The sequence below is a fragment of the Heterocephalus glaber genome, unplaced genomic scaffold (assembly GCF_053883595.1).
Source record: "Heterocephalus glaber isolate CG9 unplaced genomic scaffold, H.glaber_assembly_v1.0 deba00001594, whole genome shotgun sequence".
NCBI lineage: Eukaryota > Metazoa > Chordata > Mammalia > Rodentia > Bathyergidae > Heterocephalus > Heterocephalus glaber.
The window spans coordinates 17,784,049-17,806,677 of record NW_028258369.1 but is presented as its reverse complement, the minus strand read 5'-3'; the positions used below and the strand labels follow the sequence as shown (position 1 = coordinate 17,806,677).

Sequence of the window (22,629 nt, the reverse complement as noted above, 5' to 3'; positions counted from 1 at the left end):
TCTTGGTCCCTTCCCCTTTGCAAGAGATCTCCCTGTTTCCTCTTATCTATCTTTTATTTGTTCTTTAAATTATTTATACTTTGTCTTTCCCATATAAGAGAAATCATGCAAACTTTATGCTTGTGTGTTTGATTTATTTTACTTAACATTATGATCTCAAGGTGCATTCATTTTCCTACAAATGACTGAAATTTATCCTTCTTTATGGCAGAGTAGTACTCCAACCAATGACTTTTCAACTTATTATACTAAGCCTAGTATATTATCAGCAGATTTTCTCATGCCAAACTCTGCATTTACCACATTCCTTTCCAGCAGAGTACGTAGATTAAGGAACTTTAAACATGGCTACAATATTTTGACTGGACCCACAAAAGGCTCTGTTAATCAGTTAAGAAAGGAATCATTCTGCCAGGAATCATACTTTGAGAAGGAAGCCTTTACAGGACAGTAGACCACAACTAACAGTTGACTTTTTTTTTAGTCTAAAGGGAGTGAACCAACTGGTGCTTTGTCATGGCTTGAAAACCAGTAGCCCTTCCTGCTGGGCCAAAGACAACAAAGGTAAATTTAGATTCATTTCTAAGACATCTACAGAACAGTGATTCTTCACTTGGGGTATTCTGCCCCTCTGAGGATATTTTGCAATGTTCTGAGATGTCTCTGCTTGTCACAGCTGAGAGGAGGGAGGCAGTGCTATTGGTATATGATGGGCACACGGCAGGAATGCAGCCAAACATTCTGCAACCCAACAAAAAATGATCTGGTCCAAAGTATCAAAAATGCTAAGGTTAAAAACCCTGCAAACAAAAAGAAAATGAAAAGATTGATGTACCAACTTTTTTGAATTCAGATGCAATATTGTTCCAGTTATGGTGGTAGAAAGAAGAGGAACCTGGTGTTTCTGCAAACCTCATGTCTGGGGTGGCTGAAAGTTTCATGCTCCTCCTTGCTCCCCTCACCACCCCCAGCCTTGTCTTTGCACTGGAAACCCCAGAGCTAGCAGCCCAGAGTCTCCGTGACTCTACGCTGTCTACTGCCCATCCCTGCATCTCAGAAAACTCCAGATATAGAATCCTCCATGCAATAAAGGAAAGTACTTTAAGCATTGGAATAAATTTGGATCATTTAAGTAAGTAGATGTATGCACTGTTAAAAAGGATTGGAAAAGGGAGGAGAGGGAACTCAAGTCATATGTAAAGAAATGTTTTTAGAATACAAGGGAAAATGTGGTAGTCCAAAATGTCAATTCTTCGAAGATAAGTTCAACTTTTAATAACATTAGAAATGATGTTTTCAGGGCTTGACATTCCCTATCTAATTTGAGGGAACAAATACTAGTAATAGGTATTTTCAAGAGCACATTTTAAGGCAATTTTCCCAGCATATTTTTAAACTACAGTATTTTGCTGTCTTTTCAATGCCAAATCTGATGTCTCTCCTTACCTTAGTTGATGTTGCTGGCTTCATCTCGGGCTGACCTTGGTACCTCTCATGCTCTTCTCTCTTCCACCACGCTTCTGTATTCCATTTTAGAAGAAGACTGAAAATGGTAAGAGAATCCTAAAATTGTTATCTGTAATCTTTGTGGGAAGAACTAAGACCAGGTGGCAAGAGTAATGCTTAAGAGTTTTATTTTGCTTATTTCCTGAGGGAAAATGTTTTGTGCTCTTTCATCACTGAGATTAATCAGGGGAGTATTTCATAATTTTAGATCAATCGATGCTTGCTCTTTCCTACTTCCTATAAAAGTTAGCAGGAGCCAGATATTTTAGTTAAGGACATAGCTTCTATGGGTCTCCTTTCTTCATCCTACAGTTTTGGTTTTAAAGCCATGCAAGTCATAGAAGTTGCTTTGTGCTTTTCCCAGCATCTGGTGTTGTGGGAATGACTGTGTTGATGGGATGGGGTAAGAGGGGGTGCATATAGGACAGCATCCCAAGTTCTGATGCTGTCAAAGAAAACCAGAGGTGGCAAATAGTTAAAGCGGTACTGCGTGGACTATTGCAACAAGGGAAAAAGAGACCTCAGTATAGAACTGGGCTCAATTTCATGTACAGCAAGGAGCAGGGTAGCAGTCATTGGATGGAAAATTACTAAGAGGGAACTTCAAGGGACAGGAGATTCTGGCTAACCTGACTAGGCCAGATTCTTACTGGAGACAGGCAAGAATTCTGTAGATCAGACGTCTTCTGGGGGTGGTGAAGAATTAGGAATTTGATCAGATACCAAAGGTAATCACAAACCAAGGTATGCAGGAGGATTCTCAATAAAATAACTTAGCAGGACTCTTGCTCCAATTGGGCAATACAAAGATGGACACAAAAACCCAAGTCCAAGTCATCGAGGCTTAGAGAAGCCTGACTGAAGTGTAGTCAAGGAGAGTCTTTGCCAGTGGCTGGCTCTCCCAATAACTATCCAGGGGACCTTGTGCCTAACACCTGAGCCTTCAAAAGCTTGGATTCTCTGACTCTGAAAGGAGCAAAGGAGCATTACAATACCTCCCAGTTGCCTTCAGAGCCACTGTTAGACTCTAATAACACTGTTTGTTCAGGCCTTTTGCAAGAGGTGTGGTACAAGTGTAAGTGATTAGGTATGCTCAAACTAAATCAGAAAAAGACACAGGTGGCCTTTTTCAGAAACTATTTTGTAGCACAAATTGGTTGCAATGAAGGGTTTTCACTAGGAACCCACTGTGACTTCTAGATCTCATTTTATGACTAAGTTCTAATAAAATGTTAATTATGGGACTACTGTGCTACAAAGGAAACAACTGCTTCTAGTTTCATTTCCTAGAAACCCAGATGTCTATTTTAATGCACTCACATGACCATATCTTTCTGTGCCTCTTGAGCAATGGCACGATAGTAATGATGGTTATGAAGAGAGCTCACAATTCTTGAGCACTTACTACTAGTCAAGCATGAGGCTAAGGGCTTGATACACATGACTCTGTTTCAGCCTCAAAGCAGCCCTGTGAGACACAAATAAGAAAACTGAGGCCTTGAGAGTTTAAGGAGCCTGAGGACATGGGTCGGGCAGCATGACTCGAGAGCAGTCTGAAATTCCTGTGTTTCTCCAAGCCTGGCGTGCACTTCCACCTGCAGACAGTCAATAATTGTGGGTTCCATAATGATATCTTACTCTTAAGAACAAAGGGGAAATTGGTATATCTTTTATGCAAAGAGACATGAAATAATTTTCAAAAGGAGAAAAATGCAAGGCCCCAAAACACAGGGCAAATATTCAACTTATTATTAGTCATGTCAGATTCTTTAATCTGGAAGTTGGATTTCTATAATCTCTTCTTAAAGAAATGAGCAGGCATGTGGTGAACCATTTACCAACATAGTGTCTGCAGCCTGATAAAGGAAATATGTCATGTCCCATGTTGGTTAAGGATTTAAAACCAAATCCTTTCCCAGCCAAAGCCCTGGCTATTACTAAAATGCTTCTCAACATGTAAAATAGGTGCAGAGATGGGAAAACCAGAATTGAAAGGATACATGCCAAAATTTTAACAGTAGCTAATCAATTTTTAAAATAAAATATCATTTTACTCTTAACTAATTTCTCCAGGAAGAGAAAGCAATTTACTAAATGAATCAAATATGACTATTTAAAAATTTGGAAGGGCCAGAGATTTAGCTCAGCAGTTCTGCCACCTGCCTCACAAGCGCAAGGCCCCGAGTTCAATCCCCGGTACAAAAAAAAAAAAAATTAAGGGCTGTGCTGGAATTTAAAAAGTACCATTATAGATTAAACAACCAGTCTCTTTACACCCTAAGACTAGATACTTTCCACCTCAGAAGCTGACCAAAGTTTAAGGCTGAGGTTGGCAAACTATGGCCTGTGGGCCATATCCAATCTGCATCTGCTTTTGTACAGCCCACACACTAAAAATGCTATTTTTATTTTTAAATGATTGAAATACATCAAAGGAAAATTACTCTTCTATGGCACCTAGACGTTGAATTCAAACTGAAGTGCCCTCAAATAGTTTTATTGTTTTTGCACTTGTTTCTCTATTATCTATAACTGCTTTTGCACAGATGGCCAACCTCATCAAGAGTAAAATATTTACTAGAAGTTATGTAGTACTAAAATATTTCACTAAAAATATGCATTAACCTATTTTTTGCCAAGAAAAAGTTACCAATCTGTGGTTACAGAGAAGAGGATAATGTTGAAGGTCATGTAAGGTTTAGTATCTTGGAGTCTGATGATTGTTGAAATATATAATAGCTGCTGACTTCCTGATTTACATAAGACTACTTTATATCATTTTATTGTTTGAGTTAGAAAACTCACTCAAGTAGAGAGTAAAGGATTTAAAAAATTCTTTTTTAAAAAAATGGGGTCTATACTTTTACTTTTTGTTGTTATACAATGGAACTTTGATGTCTATGGTGTTTATACTGTACAGAGATTAGATCGTGATTAGAAATATTTTAAAACACACAAAGAGGGAATAATTAGTCAAAATCTGTTAGGGAATTTCCTAGTGGAGGCTCAGCCTATAAACAAATAGCACTGAAACAACTTCCCTTATTCACAGTGCTTGGTTAGCCCTGGAGAGACAGTTGTACATAATACAAATCTAGTTACCAAACAATTCGCTGTCTTAGTGTCCTGCCTTCTGTAGCTAGAGGTCAGTGGGTTCCAACTGGAACATTTCCAACAGTTACTTCCCCACTCTCCTCCAGCCAGGCAACTGTCATCTCTGGTTCAACCCAGCGCACCCAGCTGCAGGGTAAAGCCCCTGGCTTCCACTGCTTCCCTGCAATGACTCGCCCAGAAAGGCAGGCTTTTTTCCTTCTCTCTTTAAGCTCAGGTAACTTGGATTTTTTGCCTGCTCTGTCTGTGATCTTGAAAGTGACAGAGGTGGGGGGAGTGAAGGGTGTCGCTGTCCTGCCACTGAGAAAAGTATCTCCCATGCAGTGAATATCAATAAACACTTGTTGAATTTTTAATTTTCTCAATTTTCTTCCACATTGTTATGGTGAGGTTTTACTATTTCCTTGGTAATTTTATTTTGTAAAGCATTTTAATAAAAACAATACTTGAGGGGGGAGTAAAACATAGAACATGAGAGTAGAAGTCTTCTCAATAAAGGCCTCCTTTATACCATTGCTCTGAAGAAGTTGCCATTAAGGTTGCTTGCATAATCCACACTTTTCTCTGCAAATACAAATGCATGTACATATATTCATCATAAAGGGATTTATGTCATTTTGATGCTTTCTTTAAAAATCCACTTTATTTCTATTACTTAATAGTAGACTTTGTAAAGCATTTCATTGAAAAACCTACAGCTTTGCTATGATTGATGGTTTCTCATTTTTAACCATTCTGTCAAACTGATGGTTGCCATCCAGTTCTTCCCACTCTTAATATTTTGGAGAGCTGAATTAAATGAATTACAGTAGTTTCATCTGAGTACATATAATGTTTAGAATTACAAAAAGATGAATGAACTGTTTTCCCCTCCTGTGAAATCCATAAGAAGTTAATGTTTTGAGGCTTTTCCTAGGCCATTTTGGAATAGCAGCAGCCTGAAGTTCTGGGGAGCTATGAAGACCCTAGCTAAGGAGAGTTCCTGGCAGATAAATTTCAAGGGTGCTCCAGGCCAACCACCAGAGTCCTAGAATAAGCACAACAGAAAGGGACAATTGAAGTTAGATAGTTCAGCCCCCCCCTGCCAATCTGTAGATGAGAAAGTCAAAGTTTAAGAGAATTCAGTTGGTAGCGCTATGTAGAAAGGCTGAATCCTAATCTGACTTTTAGCGTGTGAGATGCTAACTCCTAGAATAAATAAACACAAGGAGTCAATAAAATCCTGGCATTGTTCTAGCTTGTCCCAAGACACAAAACACTCAAACTCACTTCCTCATTTTTTGCCATTTAAATTTCCAGTTACATACATCTCTGCCTTCTCCTCAGATTACATCTCTTACAAATTGCAGTTTTGAAGATAAAAAATACTATTTGCAAACCATGAAGTTAGTAACATATTGGTAAATGTTTCTTCCTATTAGTAATCATATCTCCACAGCTATAAACAATCTGGTGGGAATATAATATAGATCTAAAATCAAGAGAATTCAGTTCAGAATACAAGTTTGAGTCTCACCATCAAAGTCAGGCACCCAAGTGTATAGGTTTTTGCCACTTTTGGATTTTTTGGTTTTGTTTTTTTGAGACAGGGTCATGCAATGTTCAAGGCCAGCCTGGACTCACTATCTAGCCCAGTCTTGAACTCACTATGTAACCCTCACCATGGCCTTGGAATTTTGATGATCCTTCTGTCTCAGCCTCTTGAGTGCTAGCAATATAGGTGTGTACCACCAGGCTCAGGAATTTTTGCCACTTTGAAGAGTTGTTTATCTAAGCTTTTATTTGAAACATGAGCAAGCAACATTTCCTCTAGGACTAAGCCCTTGTCCCATAATCTCTTTATTTGTCTCACCATGTATTTTCCTGACAGCAGAGAGAGTTCTACACACAAGAAATAGACATGCTTTCTGGTGTCACAATGGTAGAGATATTTAGTTCCTATGTCATCATTCCTCTACTAAATCTAGCACAGTAACTTGCATGGAATAGATTCCTGCTAATATTTGTTGAATGGCTACATCAGCACACAATTCCTTATTATGAAGGTAAAACTCAAGGTGCCTTTAAATTTAAAAATTCATAAGCAACCCTGATGTACCATTGCTGAACATAGTATGCCATTCATAAGAAGTACAGCATCAAAAAAAGTCCTTTTTTTCTCTCCCTTCAAATTGTTTCCATTCAAAGCATAAATATACATGTTTAATATTTGGAGATTTTTCTCACAAAAAAATCCAATTCCCCTCCTCCAAAATCCTTATATAGTACAAAATTGGCAACATTAGAGTGCCAAGAATCATATAATCCAAAAGAAAGTTAACCAAAATGCAGATCAATACTTTATACCAAGTCATTTGCTATAACTACATGAGACAACTTGAAGACGATTGGTCAAAACTCGGCTTGAATCTTGGCTTAAAATTGTCTATCTGCTCTCTGCTTCCTCATCAGTAATGTAAAAATATCAATATGTCCTTTCAACTTCAGGACGAGGGATCAGTGATGAAATATAAGCAATGTGTTTCTCTTGGCACCTGGGATGCAAGTATGGAATAAAAGGCAGCTCTTATTTTAAAACACACAAAAACACACAAATGATTGTTGGCTGCTCCACGTGAATTCTGCATTTTCCATTTTAACAAATGAGGTGATTTACTGAGAGAACAGAAACACCTGTGCATACAAAAATCACACGTTCTCATTTCTACCATAATTACTTCACTAATTGAGCATCCAAATTTACCCAGTGTATTTGCACGAGTAATTAGCCATGATTCATCACCAAAGCCAAGCTTATGTCTTATGTACTATGCTATTTTATAAATCAAATTACTGAAAGATACTCATCTTTAGGCATTCATTGTCCAAAAAACAAGCAAAACAAAATAACATGCATTATTTGTATCACATGAAAAAATACACCTGGCTCAGTGTGAAATCTTTAAATCTTAAAATAACATTAATGGACGCTAAAATAAGACTGAAGCACATAGTCCCCAATTGCTTGAATGGAAAAACTTCCACACTTAAGAACTTTCCTTTGGAATAAAAGAACATTTCACATTTCTAAGCTATGCTCTTAAAAATATCCTTAATGTTGGGAAATCTCTGTTTAACCAAGTTAGAAAGGCCTTGTTCATCGAGTCTATTTTTCCCCTTACCTGCTTGATCAGAGCCCAACTTTCTCCCTGCAGTTAATCTTCCTTCTGGCTGGGGTCTTGGAATGCAAACCTGCTGGAAGCTCCAAGTTCCAGCTTCCAGCATGGCTGGAGGGAGAGCCTGGAGACATCTTATCTGCCAAGTAGAATTACAAGGGCCAGTTGGCCTTGGGCTCAATGAATGTGGGACAGGGGAAGCCTTATCCTGTCTGTATCTGCTTCCAGGTGGGATAAAGGAGCTCTGTGCTTTTGCTGGGGTTTCAGGTTGAAAGGGAAAACACTGCTGGGGAATGTGTGATAAGGGAGTCTTTCTGCAGCTCCACTTCCCAATCTCTTCCTCCTCTTCCAATGACACCATCTTCTATCTTCTGCACATTTTCCCTATTCCAACCCTTCCTTTAGAGGCCCCAGGCCCTCCTGGCCATGTTTTGTAACCTTGACAAAATCCGATCTTCAGGAGCAAACCTTATTAGTTATGATTTTTTAATGTGGGACTCCCGTGGGATTTTTGAGACAGTTCAAAGCTTTGGTTTCCTCAGCAAATATCTCTTTTGTGCTCATTATGAGGCATTCATCATTATAATGGAGGATATTTGAAGACAAAACATGGTTTCTGGGCCTAAAGGTGTTCCCAAACTAAAGGGAGACATGAAGGTGCTATAGTAGAACAGCTAATGGTACAAGCTTTGTGTCTGACTTACCTGAGTCTCACCTGGGGCAAGCTCTAGCACCTCTGCTTCTCTCTGTGTTCTGCAGTGGTCTCGCTCAATTTAAGCAACTATCCTGAGGCTGGTTGAGTCAAGGGGAAGGCAACACTCTTAATTGGATTTTTACCCTGGATTGTCTTTTGTTTTCTGCCAGAAAATATTTAATGGAATGTGTTTGAAAAATGCATGTGACCATACTCTGATTTCCTTTGACTATCCATTCCATCTGCTTTAGTTTGGGGAAAAGTTGTTGACTTTTTCAACTCAACTAGGCCCCAAATAGAAAAAGTTTTAATCAAGCTAGAGTTCAGGGCTGCAGGCATACAAAATCTCTCTTAGTGAATCTGTATTTCCTTCCAGCCTTGCTTGAAGGGTGGCAAGCTTCGGCCCTAGTTCATTTCTCTCATAAGACTGCTAAAAACCAGTAAGAAACCACCAACACACATACTCATTATGAATGTTGCCAAACCATTTCCCTTAAGGGTTAAGTCACAAGTGGAATATGTTCCACTTCCAAGCCAGAGGTGACAGGTGACAGTTTTATCAAGAGTCTGGCAACAGCCTAACATGGGCCACCTGCTTTCCACTCTCCAATATCTGAGTCTTTCTTCCTCACAGCCTAATTAAATTAATATAACCTAGGTTCTTTCATGGATAGCAACTTATCTCCAAATTATATGCTGGTTAAAATTAGGTTTACAATTGCTTCTCAGCCTTTTGGCCAAGATCAAGTGTAAAATTAGGTTTGCATTTGTGCAATGAATATTCAATTAACATTGGCTTAGCCTAAAAATTTTCCGATTTCTCATAAACTCCTGAAAGTCAGTAATTCAGAACCATTATTACTGTTGGGATGTATGAGGTCATAGAAGGAAGGATCTTGGTGTTTCTGATCACCCACCTTGTTACTCTACCATGACCAACACGTTTCCCTTATTTCACCATTCAAGATGGCTGTCTACTGTATTCATGTTACAAGAACCCATGTAAGCTTGTAAGGGAAGATTGAGGCACATTCACTGGTTAGCATTATAAAAAGAAAAGGCACTACTTTTCCTAGAGATAGGTAACAGTGATTGATATGATAAATGGGAAATTCTTTGTATGTGACTTGTCTTCCCATTTGACCCCCATTTAATCAATATTACCTGGGTGACTGTACTTATAATCTTTTTGGTTGATCATGGTTTTGTCCCACCTCATGCCCACCTTGTAAATTACCATTGGGTTTTATAGTTTTGTCCCTCTTTGTACCCACCTCACCACATGGCTTTTCTGTATAAAACATCTTTGAAAAGTGGGGTGGGTGGACAACCCACTTGCTGGTCCCCCTTCTGTCTCTCTTAGAAGCTTTCTTTCTCTCAATAAAGTTTTCCTACTCTTAAAAAAAAAAGTACAAGGAAATAAGGGGACTAGCTCAACTGTTTATTAAGGACATGTCCCAGAAATTGCACACCTCACTTCCTCTCAAATCACAATGGCTACATGGCCAATCCTTAATCACATGGTCATCCTTAGCTGCAGGGGAGTCTGAAAAATATAATCACTTTTCAGAGTGGTGTATGTCCAACTAAAACTGGAAATCCTGTCACTGTGACATGAGGAAACGGGGGAAAGATACCAGGAGATGTATAGCAATCTCTGGACTCTGATGATAATGAAAAGATTTAATTGAAATTATCAGAAACTACCTCATAAAGTAAGAACAACATACATTTAAGCTACACATAATATGATCATTGGCATCTTGTCTGGAAAGAAAATATGGATTTCTATATTTTAGATTTCTATATTTTTTGCTCCCTTCCAAAAATGTTGTACTCTTTATGGGCAGAGATGATGTGTCTTCTGGCCATAGTAGGTATCCAATTCATATTTCTCAGTGAGAGAATGAATATGAATCAGTAGAATTCTGATATTTATTATCAATTCTTTCTCACGAGATACTCGGTACAATTTCTAGCTAACGAAGTATCGGAGCATTGTCTGGTTCAGGTCCACTGTCTTGGTCCTAAGTATTGGGGGTAGGGGTGGTGGCTGGCTCTTTGGTGTTATGGTGTTTGCCATTCTCTTGTGAGATGTCTTCTCTGGAGCCCAGAGAGTCATGGGTAGTGAACGACCAAGCCAGGACTAGAGCCCAGTTCTTCTAACACTTGACCTACTGTTCATTCCACAGCCTCAGGTATAATTAGTGCAGGAGAGGAGAGGAGGGAGGGAGTACTTCTTTCTGCTTTGATCCCAGAAGGCTTCTTGTAGAAGGGACAGAAGGGACCCTTCCTGAGTCTGAGAGTGTGCCTCAAAAAAACTTCTCTGAGGAGAAATATTTTTAAAGTATTTTGTTTTACTTCACTATTCATTTGTGCATGAATTCATTGTTTCATTCGTGTATTCACCAGACATAATGTAGTACTAAGTCCAGATATTTTTTACCTGAGGACACACAAAGCCCAAATCTCTTGGAACATACATTCTCCTGCAGAACAGACAGTAAATAAATGAGGATATAAATCATTAAGTTAATTTCTAATTGTGCTACATGCTCTGAAAGCAAAGCAGTCTATTACAGATCATATATACCTATCTGTAGCTCAGTTGACTCATCCATAAAATGCAAATAGAGAGGCCTGCAATTCCAAAGTCCCAAATATGAAGTCTTTGTCCTCACTTGATGGCAATATGACATGATTTGATGCATTTGGAGGAGAATCATTTTCTAAACTAAAGATCCAGTCATTCTTTTGCTTTTGATTTTGTTTTTGTTTTACAAAAAACCTCACCCAGAGTGGAAAATCCTCTGTACCATTGCAGAAATCTGTGCCCAAGCCCCAACTGGTATTATATAATACAAGGTATGTGTATCATTTTACCCTTGGAAATCTGAAAAAATTGAAATTCAAAACGCATCTAGCCCCAAAGATATTAGATAAGGGATTGAAGACCTGTAGTACTTCCTCATGTGGCTATTGTGAGGATTAAATTAGTGAATAAATATATATATATTGGCACTTGAAGTAATGCCTGGCGTATGGTAAATGGCAGAACAGAAAATAGACCAGATGGCACTATGTGGTTAAAGAGCGGAAGGACAATTGAAGGTCTGAGAGGGAGATTGGAGTCAGAACATGCACAATATAAGCAATGGAAGAAAGACTGCATTTCATTCAAAGTGTAGTAGATCAAGGTAATTGATCTGATCCGTGTTTATAGAGAATGCTCTGATGCTGATTGATGAATAAATTGTACAGAAGAAGGTGAAGCAGGGAAGTCAGTTTGGAGGCCATTGCAGTATTCCAGGTGAGAGCAAATGACTAATTGGCAGAGGGAGGTGGCAGTAGACAAGGGGGAAAGTGGACACAGGCAAGACACAATATAGAAATAAGGGGGAAATTGGTTTTCTAATAAAATTTGTATTTGAGTTTATGATATGTCAGTGCATAAAGGCTAAAGATGTCATGGTCATTCTCTCAGCTGTGTTAAGCCCAGTGGCACGCTGTACTCAAATACAGGCTTATAAGAGGAGTTAGCTTGTTCACTTTCCCATTTGAACAAGTTCTTCCTACTTCCTATTATCTCTCCCCCATTCTGCTCCTTAGTGGAAAAATATTTAAAGAAAAAAATGGAAATAGAGCTTTTGTAAACGTGGAGGGGAAGAAGGGTTGGAGGGAGGGGAGAGGAAGGGGACAAAGAAAAGAATTAAGGTATACTGTGTATGTGTACTCATCTCCCCTGATCAATGTGATCATTACTCACTGCAAGCAGGTACTAATAAAAAGTAAAATATGGGAAGCAAAAAAGAGAGAAGAAAAGAAGCCGCAGTTCTGTGTATCTCTCCCCAGCTCGGCATTCAGTGATGTCACACTGGTAGCTTGAAATTGGCCATGGGAGGAATACTTATGCTGTGGAATTTGATAAATACTATGAATCAGCACTTAACAAATGAAGGAGTTTTGTTGGGGCTGTGAGGGAGAGCAGGAAAGCTGGTTGTTAAACATTTGCCAGCACGCCATTGGTTAAGGCATCACTTTATTTTTCCATAATCAAACTTTCTTGGAGTCTCCACTTTCCTCAATCCGCAAAATACTTAAATATCCTAGAAATCTCAGTCTTATGGTTCCTGTCCCAATCACTTTATGTTTTTAAGTCAGTTAATTCAGGGATACTCCCACTTCCTCCTAGGGTCTCGTATAGGTTCATGGGAATGGGATGATAAGAGAGCAGTCAGTTCATGATAGTCCTTTTCCCACGTTGCCCGCTCTGGAACACAGCTCCTCTCCCTGGTCTGCAGCATCACTCTTAGCAGCATTACCTATAGCCTTCTGATGGTGAACTGCACGCGCTTCTCACGTCTTCTGATAAAAGCATAGCTAAAGTTGTGTTCCAGGATCTGGAATCCTATTACTGGGACTCATAAAAGGGTTCACTCTGCTTTGCTCCTTTCTCTCTTCCAAAGCCCTTCATCTTTGCTTGACTCACTCTCTCCCTGTGGACTGAATAGTAAACATTTCCCCTAAATCTTAGAGTAATATTGATGCTCTAGGAAGATATGCCATATTTACCCTTGGCTTCCCATTGCCATATATTCACAAGCATTTGAGTGCTCCAGTTAGATGAATATAGGTTTGAAAGATAAATAGAATTCTAGTGGGTGAAAATGGTAGGAAAGAGTATTCCAAGTAAGTTGGGGACCTTGGATTTAGCATTAGAAGAGTTGTCAGGTAAACTCCCACAAGCAGACAGGGACAAATTATGGAAGACTTCAGATCTCATGATAAAAAGTCTGAGTTCATACTGTAAATGAGAAAACAAAAAAGAAATCCATTTTAGAGATATTTGAGCAAGAGAATGATTAATGTTTGGGAAGCTTGATAGATAGTATGGATTGGAAGAATGCCACGCTAGAGACAAGGCTTTTGACTAGAGCAAGGGCAGCATAATCCCAGCTGCTATTGTGTTAGCTAAACTGGAAATGCAAGAGGGTGTTGAGAAAGACAATGAGGAGGTCAAAGAGACTCAGTGAATGGTCTTAATGTAACAGGGAGGAAAAGCCAAGGTAGTGGAAGAAGAAAAACAGACAATTTCTTGTACCTAACTTCGACAAACTTTAGGCATGTAAAGTGGATGAAAAAACCCTTTTGAGATCCTTCTGAGCTATCTTGCATAGACAAAAGAAAACTGGGGAAAATTTTATTTACCTCCTGTTAGAGGAATTAAGGTAAGTAGACCTTTGGTCTATTAGATATCAACACGATTGGTGGATTCCATCTACTGGGAGGACAAAATCATTAATTGAGCTAGAAGCCTATTGTAGAAACACAGGTTGGAGCTTTCCATGTATGAGTACTGGTTAAATGAAAACCAGTGTTCTGAAGTAAATCCTGGAACATGACAGCGAGCCCATGGTTAAACCACCCTCTAAGGCAGGGCTAGTTGAATGTAATATGGTAAATAACAAAGCTCTTTGGCATTCCTCATAAATTCTCTTTAAAGGCCTTTCTTTCCAGGGTTGCTTTATCTGTCATGCTTAATCTAGACGCCCAAGAATCACCTTTCTGGGTAGGCATGTCCCATTTTTCTTAGAGACTCTTGGTTTATGTATATAGTCTTAGCATAATTATTAACAGCTGACTTTTCGCTCCTGTAAGGACCTCACTTGATCAATTGTATGGTTACAGGTCACTCAGACTTCAGTGTCTGCTACTACCATCTTCTCTCCAAATTTATTCACTGGAAACTCAATGTGTAGGGAAAACACACATCTACAAATCATCTTGGAGATGATTTCCAAAAGCAATCCAAGAGGAGAACCACCCAATAGAATGGCAATGCCAAGATGGCAGGAGTGTGTGCTTGATAATCAAGTGCCATTTGTTAAGTGGGTGATCTTAGGAAAGCCAGTTAATACTGCTAAGCCATGTCTTAATTTGCAATATAGGGATCATGGATCTCTTCTTTTACTACTGCAATATTATGAGGCTTGAATATTATGAGAGACCCCAATGATATGTACCAGGGCAGGCTTAGAAAGTAAACATAAATTACTAAAATCTCAATGCATTACTCCTCCCAAGTGAACTCGTGTTTGTAAATATTCCCTGACCCTTCAAATTTCAGACTTTGGCAGCTAATCAATGGTTTTTCAGTGGTAGCATTCTACACAACAGCAAGTAGGAAAATGCTGCTTTAAAACCTTAAAAGCCATTTGCTAGAAAGCTAAGCTGCTAAAAACTAAATATATATCTAAATGAAGGAAAAGCTCAGTTACTGACAAAATTGCAGGGTTGGAAGTGCTGTTTAGACAATTAAGAACAGGACCTGAGTTGTTTATTTTTACAGTGTAGCAAAAGAGGGACAGCAAATGGAACTTTTGAATTCTGATTTCTGGTATATGTTAGAACAATAAATTGTTTTTTCTTGTGTTTTTCAGGGGTTTCCAACGTGGACACTGAAGAGACAATTTCTTATCCTTTTAGGCATGATGCTAATTTCCAGACTCCTTGGGGCTAGATGGTTTCCTAAAACCCTGCCCTGTGATATCAGTCTGGACCCTTCAAAGACCCATGTGATCGTGGACTGCACAGATAAGCACTTGACAGAAATCCCTGAAGGTATTCCCACCAATGCCACCAACCTCACCCTCACTATTAACCACATACCAAGCATCTCCCCAGACTCCTTTCACAACCTGGACCATCTGATAGAGGTGGATTTCAGGTGCAACTGTGTACCTATTCGAATGGGGGCCAAAAAGAACATGTGTGTCAGGAGGCTGCAGATTAAACCTAGAAGCTTTAGTAGACTCACTTATTTAAAATCCCTTTATCTGGATGGGAACCAGCTTCTAGAGATACCTCAGGACCTTCCACCCAGCTTGCAGCTTCTGAGCCTTGAGGCCAACAATATCTTTGTCATCATGAAGGAGAATCTAACGGAACTGGTCAACATAGAAATGCTCTTCCTGGGCCAAAACTGTTATTATCGCAATCCTTGTAATGTTTCCTATTCAATTGAAAAAAATGCCTTCCTAAACCTGAGAAATTTAAAAGTGCTCTCACTGAAAGATAACAACATTACAGCTGTCCCTACTCTTTTGCCATCTAATTTAACAGAACTCTATCTTTATAACAACATAATCACAAATATCCAAGAAGATGATTTTAATAACCTCAACCAATTGGAAATTCTTGACCTAAGTGGAAATTGCCCTCGTTGTTATAATGTCCCATTTCCTTGCATACCCTGTGAGAATAATTCCCCCCTGCAGATCCATGTAAATGCTTTTGATGCACTGACAGAACTTCAAGTATTACGTCTACACAGTAACTCTCTTCAGCATGTGCCCGTAAGATGGTTTAAAAATATGAAGAACCTTAGAGAACTAGATCTTTCCCAAAACTACTTGGCCAAAGAAATTGGGGATGCCAAATTTTTACATCTTCTCCCCAACCTCATCCAGCTGGATCTGTCTTTCAATTATGAACTTCAGGTCTACCATGCATTTATAAATCTATCACATTCGTTTTCTTCATTGAAAAACCTGAAAATTTTGCGGATTAAAGGATATGTCTTTAAAGAGCTGAGATACCTTAATCTTTCTCCCTTACATGATCTTCACAATCTTGAAGTTCTTGATCTAGGCACTAACTTTATAAAAATTGCTAACCTCAGCATATTTAAACAATTTCAAAAATTGAAATTCATAGATCTTTCAATGAATAAAATATCACCTTCAGAAGATTCAAGTGAAATTGGCTTCTGCTCTAACACCAGAACTTCTGTAGAAAGTAATGGACCCCAGGTCCTCGAGACATTACATTATTTCAGGTATGACAAGTATGCAAGGAGTTGCAGGTTCAAAAATATGGAGACTCCTTTCTTGACTTTTAATAATGATTGCAACATGTACGGGCAGACCTTGGACCTGAGTAGAAATAATATATTTTTTGTCAAGCCCTCCGATTTTCAGCACCTTTCTTTCCTCAAGTGCCTCAACTTGTCAGGAAATACCATTGGCCAAACTCTCAATGGCAGCGAATTCCAGCATTTAGAACAGCTGAAATACTTAGACTTCTCTAATAACCGGCTTGATTTACTCCATTCAACAGCATTTGAGGAGCTGCACAACCTGGAAGTTCTAGATTTAAGTATGAACAGCCATTATTTTCAATCAGAAGGAATTACTCACATGCTCAACTTTACCAAGAACCTAAAGTTTCTGAAGAAACTGATGATGAATGACAATGACATTTCTACCTCCACCAGCAGGACCATGGAAAGCAAATCTCTTAAAATTCTGGAATTCAGAGGAAATCACTTAGATATTTTATGGCGAGATGGTGATAATAGATATTTAAAATTCTTCAAGAATCTGCTGAACTTAGAAGAATTAGACATCTCTAGAAATTCTCTTAGTTTCTTACCTCCTGGTGTTTTTGATGGTATGCCTCCAAATCTAAAGACCCTCTCTTTGGCCAAAAATGGGCTCCAAACTTTCAATTGGAGAAAACTCTCATTTCTAAAGAATCTGGAAATCTTGGACCTCAGTCACAACCAACTGACAACTCTCCCTGAGAGGTTATCCAACTGTTCCAGAAGTCTCAAGAAACTGATTCTTATGAAGAATCAAATCAGGCATCTGACAAAATATTTTCTAAAAGATGCTTTCCAGTTGCGATATCTGGACCTCAGTTCAAATAAAATCCAGGTTATCCAAAAAACTAGCTTCCCACAAAATGTCCTCAACAATCTAGAGATGTTGCTTCTACATCGTAATCGGTTTCTGTGCAACTGTGATGCTGTGTGGTTTGTCTGGTGGGTTAATCATACAGATGTGACTATTCCTTACCTGGCCACAGAAGTGACTTGTGTGGGGCCAGGAGCACACAAAGGCCAGAGTGTTGTCTCTCTGGATCTGTATACCTGTGAGTTAAATCTGATTAACCTGATTCTGTTCTCAGTTTCCATATCTGTAGCTCTCTTTCTGATGGTGGTTATGACAGCAAGTCACCTGTATTTCTGGGATATGTGGTATATTTATCATTTCTTTAAGGCCAAGCTAAGGGGGTATCAGCGTCTGCGGTCAGCAGAATGTTGCTATGATGCTTTTATTGTATATGACACTAAAGATCCAGCCGTGACTGAGTGGGTTTTAGATGAGCTGGTGGCCAGATTGGAAGACCCAAGAGAGAAACATTTTAATTTATGTCTGGAAGAAAGGGACTGGTTACCAGGGCAGCCAGTTCTGGAAAACCTTTCACAGAGCATACAGCTTAGCAAAAAGACGGTGTTTGTGATGACAGAAAAGTATGCAAAGACTGAAAATTTTAAAATAGCATTTTACTTATCCCATCAGAGGCTCATGGATGAAAAAGTAGATGTGATTATCTTGATATTCCTTGAAAAACCCTTTACGAAGTCCAAGTTTCTTCAGCTCCGGAAAAGACTCTGTGGCAGTTCTGTCCTTGAGTGGCCAACAAATCCACAGGCTCACCCATACTTCTGGCAGTGTCTTAAAAATGCTCTGGCTATGGACAATCATGTGGTCTATAGTCAGATGTTCAAGGAAACAGTGTAGTTCTTCTTTCCAAAATGTAACCATCTAGCTTATCCAGGGGATGCCTGGCTGCCTGAATTTTCTCAAAAACTATTTCATTGAAAGAGTGTCTTGAAATTCTCTTGAGAGCTGGGATTGCACATATCAGAGGGGAGTCACCAATGAATGAAGACGAAGTTGGAAAGATGGTATTTATATAATGCATCAGGTTTTCTTGCTTATTATTTGTGCCTCCTTTTGCCTGTGAGTCTCTCCACTTTGCTCTTGTATAAAATACTGTGGGACAGGTAATGGGGAAAAAAATAAGAACCAAGATACATCATGTACAGGTACAAGCACCCAATGATAAATGTATACCTAAAATGTACCAATAAAAGAATTTTTAAAAATTAAAAAAATTAAAAATTAAAAAAAATAAAATACCATGGGAAAAATGATGGCAAGGAGAGAGCTCACGACTCTAGTTCACCAGCAACTGTGATTATTAAATACATACAGTCATGACATGGAGACGAACCACACTTTACCCTTAAGCAGTGCTGACATGTTCCAAAATAGGGTGAAATATACTCAAGCTCTGTCTACATGACACAGAACAATACCACACTTGGTTTAGCGCAATAGAAACCCAGTTAACTCCTCAACAAATTGTTTCAGCATCATCTAGTGGCCTCTTCTGTGCAGACCAAATATTGACTCTGTTTTCTTGTGCCTGTTGATGGGCTCAATAGGGAAATAGGGAAATGACTTTACTATTAATGGACATAGTCTACCTACAAATAGAAAAAACTAAATTATTTATCTTTATGCAAAATAATGCTCATTACCTTTGATGACAGTTTACTTGCTGAAATATTTTTATCTGCACTGCAAAACACTGTTTCCAAAGCAACAGCTACATTCAATGATCACTGAAATTGTTTTGTTAATTAATTCAATATATTTGTAAATATCTGCAACTTTGATATACCAACATTAGATGGCTTTGATGGTAAACCCAAAAGGAAGATGGAAAGACAATATATTTATTTATCAGGAAGACAATTAGATGGATGATAATTACATAAATTCCCTTCATTTTTGAGGAGAGGAGAAGCAGAGGTTGATAGACCTTCACATTGAGAAAGCATCAGCTTTAAACTTCGACTTTTATATTCAAAGACAACAGAAAGGACTGAGATATTCTTAAGACAAATTTGGTATAAATTCACTTGAGTTCAAAGTTTGTAATCTGACCAACTTGCTTTATTTTATGAAAAATTATCTACACAGTTGTCTGTGCTATTTTGAAAATAGTGTGTATAGGTTCGAGTCTTAGAGAATTAGCTTGGAGAAAATGTATTTTCCTCATGGAGAAATGTCAAAAATTTTAACTGTGGCTGTGAATACATAGTATATGAATTATTTCCAAAGGATGTTTAATCAATTGATATAGGTCATAAATTCCCAACTGAAGCTCTGGAATGATAGTGAAATAATTTTGTTGCTAGAGTCAACTATTTCATAACTTCTGTTAGCTTTGTTGTGCTTAATAGATTTCTTTCTTCCTCGGTGAAAACATAAAAAGTTGGCTTTGGCCATTATCAATTTTCTTCTATTAAAACACATAAATGTATAAAGTTTCAAAGATTTGGGTGATTAATAATCATAAATCACTTTAAGGTGACTTAAACATCTTCTGAAGTAGACGAAGAGGAAGGAGAACTAAAAATAATGCAACTCAGAAACCGCAGCAGATTTTGACATGAGGTTAAGTACAGTGGTTTGATGTAGGAAAGCAGGCAAGAGCACATCAACAGATGCTCTTTGTCTAACTCCAGTCACTCACTTAACTATCTGAAGCCACTCAGCAGAGTTTTGTAGGAATAGGGCCACTACCTCAGCCTGCCAGGAGAACATGACCCAGGTCCCCCATAAAGCTTTGAATACGAGGCTTCTCTGCCAATCCTCTCAGGCCAGATCTGCCACAGAAGAGACTCACCGATTCTCTGTAAATCCTGCTCCACCATCAAGATTTGGCTCCCAGTGTTTCAACCCTGAGCCTGTTAAGGAAGTGTCCCTCTTCCCAGATAAATCCTACACTTCAGCAAGACTTGGCCATTTTTAGGATCCAAGCCAAGGGTCACCTTGAGCAAGGCCCATGTTACACTTGAGGAAAGGGCAAAGCAAGCACCTGCAGTTTGGAGAGGAGAGAGAAGTATAAAATGGTACAGCTACTTGGGAAAACTGGTTGACAGTAGCTTAAGTTAAATTTGCATCAGCCTTATGAACCACCACTTGAAGAAAGATTTGGAAAAAAAATATTTAGAATAGCTTTACTCATTAAAGCCAAAAGCTAGAAACAATCCAGATGTCCCTGAATGCATGATCAGATAAACAAACTGACATTTGTGCAATGGACTACTATTCAGCAATAAAATGCAAAGACTTATTGATACACACTGAAACATGGGTAATTGCAAAACATTCTGGTTGAAAGAAGCCAGACACAAACAAAAAAAATAGTGTAATATTTCCATTTATATAAAGTTCTAAAGAGGAGAAATGAGCCTATGGTGATAGAAATAAGTTTAGTGATTATTTCAGCTGTCAAAGGGACACTGGCCAGGAAAAGGGGATAAGAAAACTTTATGGGGTTGTGAAAATCTTCTATATCTTCATACAGGAATAGGTTGCATTACTGTGTGCATTTGAAAGGAAAAAAGATGGGTGAGATTGTAGCCCTACCCCTGAGTCAGGTTCTCTAGGCCCCAGCACCCTGTCTGCTTCCAGCGCTATCTGTGTGAACATCCTTCTGTGCAGATGTGTTCTTAAATGTTGTCAGGGCATATAGAGTACATGAAGGGATGCAGAGATCTGAGAACTTGGGCAACTTGTGCCATCTCCAAGTATGCTGTGATGAAGATAGCAAGGGAAGAACACATGCTGTTCTTTCTGATGAGGCCTTTTCCTTCCCATAATGCATGTTTTTCTTTACTTCCTCCTTTTTATCTGAGCCCTGGTGAATAAGAGAACCAGAGAGCACATCCTGCTAGTTATTTATAACCTACTTTTTAAATGGGGGTGGAGCTGAGGTTGGAGTTCTTCTTCTGTCTCTTCTGCACATGCTCAGTGAGGTAGGAACACTGGTCATGGGGAAGAATGGTTAGACTGCGGGAACACTCCCTTCCTTGGAGGTTTTGGGTATCAGAACCCAGAAGCAGTTAGTTACAAGACACACTGCCAGTTGCAAATAATGGAAGGTGGACCCCTTGACCCTAAGGAACACTCAGAACTTATTTGCAAGCACATCTGGAGTACAAATAGCAAGCAATGTGGGAGGGAAATAAGCAATCTCTTTACTGTTTCTACTTCTTTCTCTGAGAAATGTCTGTTCATTTCAGATGCCTATTTTTGGATTGGGTCTTTAAATTTGAGAGGTCTGATCTTTTTAAGTTCTTTATAGATTACAGATAGTAGACCTTTGTCTGAGGAAGAGCGGGTGAAGATTTTTTCCCACATTGTGGGTTATCTCTTCACACTGCTGGTGGTTCCTCTTGCTGTGCAGAAAATTTTTAATAAGAAGACATTCCACTTGTTGATTGTTTGTGCTAGTTCACGGACAACTGAGGTTTTGTTCATAAAATCTTTTCCTACACCCATGTCTTCAAGAGTTCTACCTAACCTCTGTTCGAGCCGGTTTGGCGTTTCTGAATGGCCATTTTTACTATGTTGAACCTTCCTAGCCAGGAACAAGGGATGTCTTTCCATTTTCTGATATCATCTTCAATGTCTCTTTTGAGAGTGCTATAGTTTTTGGAGAAGAGGTCTTTGATTTCTTTTGTTAGGTTGATTGCTAGGTATTTCAGTTTTTTGAATGCTATTGTGAAAGGAATTGTTTGTCATATTTCTGTCTCAGTGAGTCTGTTCGTGTAGAGGATTGTTGTATGTTGACCTTGAATCCAGATACTTTACTGAATTTGATTATTAAGTCTAGAAGACTTTTGGTGGAGTTCTTGGGATCTTTTATATAGAGTATCCTGTCATCTGCAAATAATGACAATTTGACTTCTACATTTCCTATCTTTATTCCTTTTATTTCTTTCTCTTGTCTAATTGCCACGGCTAAATTTTCCAAAACCATATTGAACAGGAGTGGTGATAGTCAACATCCTTGTCTTGTTCCTGATTTTAGTGTGAAGGATTTCAGTTTTTTCACCATTTAGTGCGATATTGGCTGTTGGTTTTTCATAGATGGCTTTAATCAGATTGAGGCAGAGACCATCTATTCCAATTTTTCTAGGGTTTTTATCATAAATGCATGATGGATTTTGTCAAATGCTTTTTCTGCATCTGTGGAGATGATCATATGGTTTCTGTCCTTGGCTCTACTGATATAGTGTATTACATTGATTGATTTTCGTATGTTGAACCATCCCTGCATCCCTGGGATGAATCCCACTTGATCAGGGTGCATGATCTCCTTGATGATCTTCTGCATTCTATTTGCCAGCATCTTATTAAGGATATTTGCATCTATGTTCATTAGTGAGATTGGCCTATAGTTCTCTTTTTTAGTTGGGTCTTTCTCTGCTTTGGGGATCAAGGTGATGCTTAC

The 22,629-nt window shown here is 38.7% G+C and overlaps 1 protein-coding gene across 1 annotated transcript; it reads left to right on the top strand.

Annotated features, from left to right (window-relative positions):
- The first annotated feature begins 1,001 nt into the window (after positions 1-1,001).
- Positions 1,002-18,416, top strand: Tlr7 (toll like receptor 7). The gene is made up of 3 exons (XM_087193746.1): positions 1,002-1,132; positions 1,452-1,552; positions 14,907-18,416. Exons 2-3 carry the CDS (start codon positions 1,550-1,552, stop codon positions 18,051-18,053), a joined length of 3,150 nt encoding a protein of 1,049 aa, XP_087049872.1. The 5' UTR covers positions 1,002-1,132; positions 1,452-1,549; the 3' UTR covers positions 18,054-18,416.
- The last annotated feature ends 4,213 nt before the right edge of the window (positions 18,417-22,629 follow it).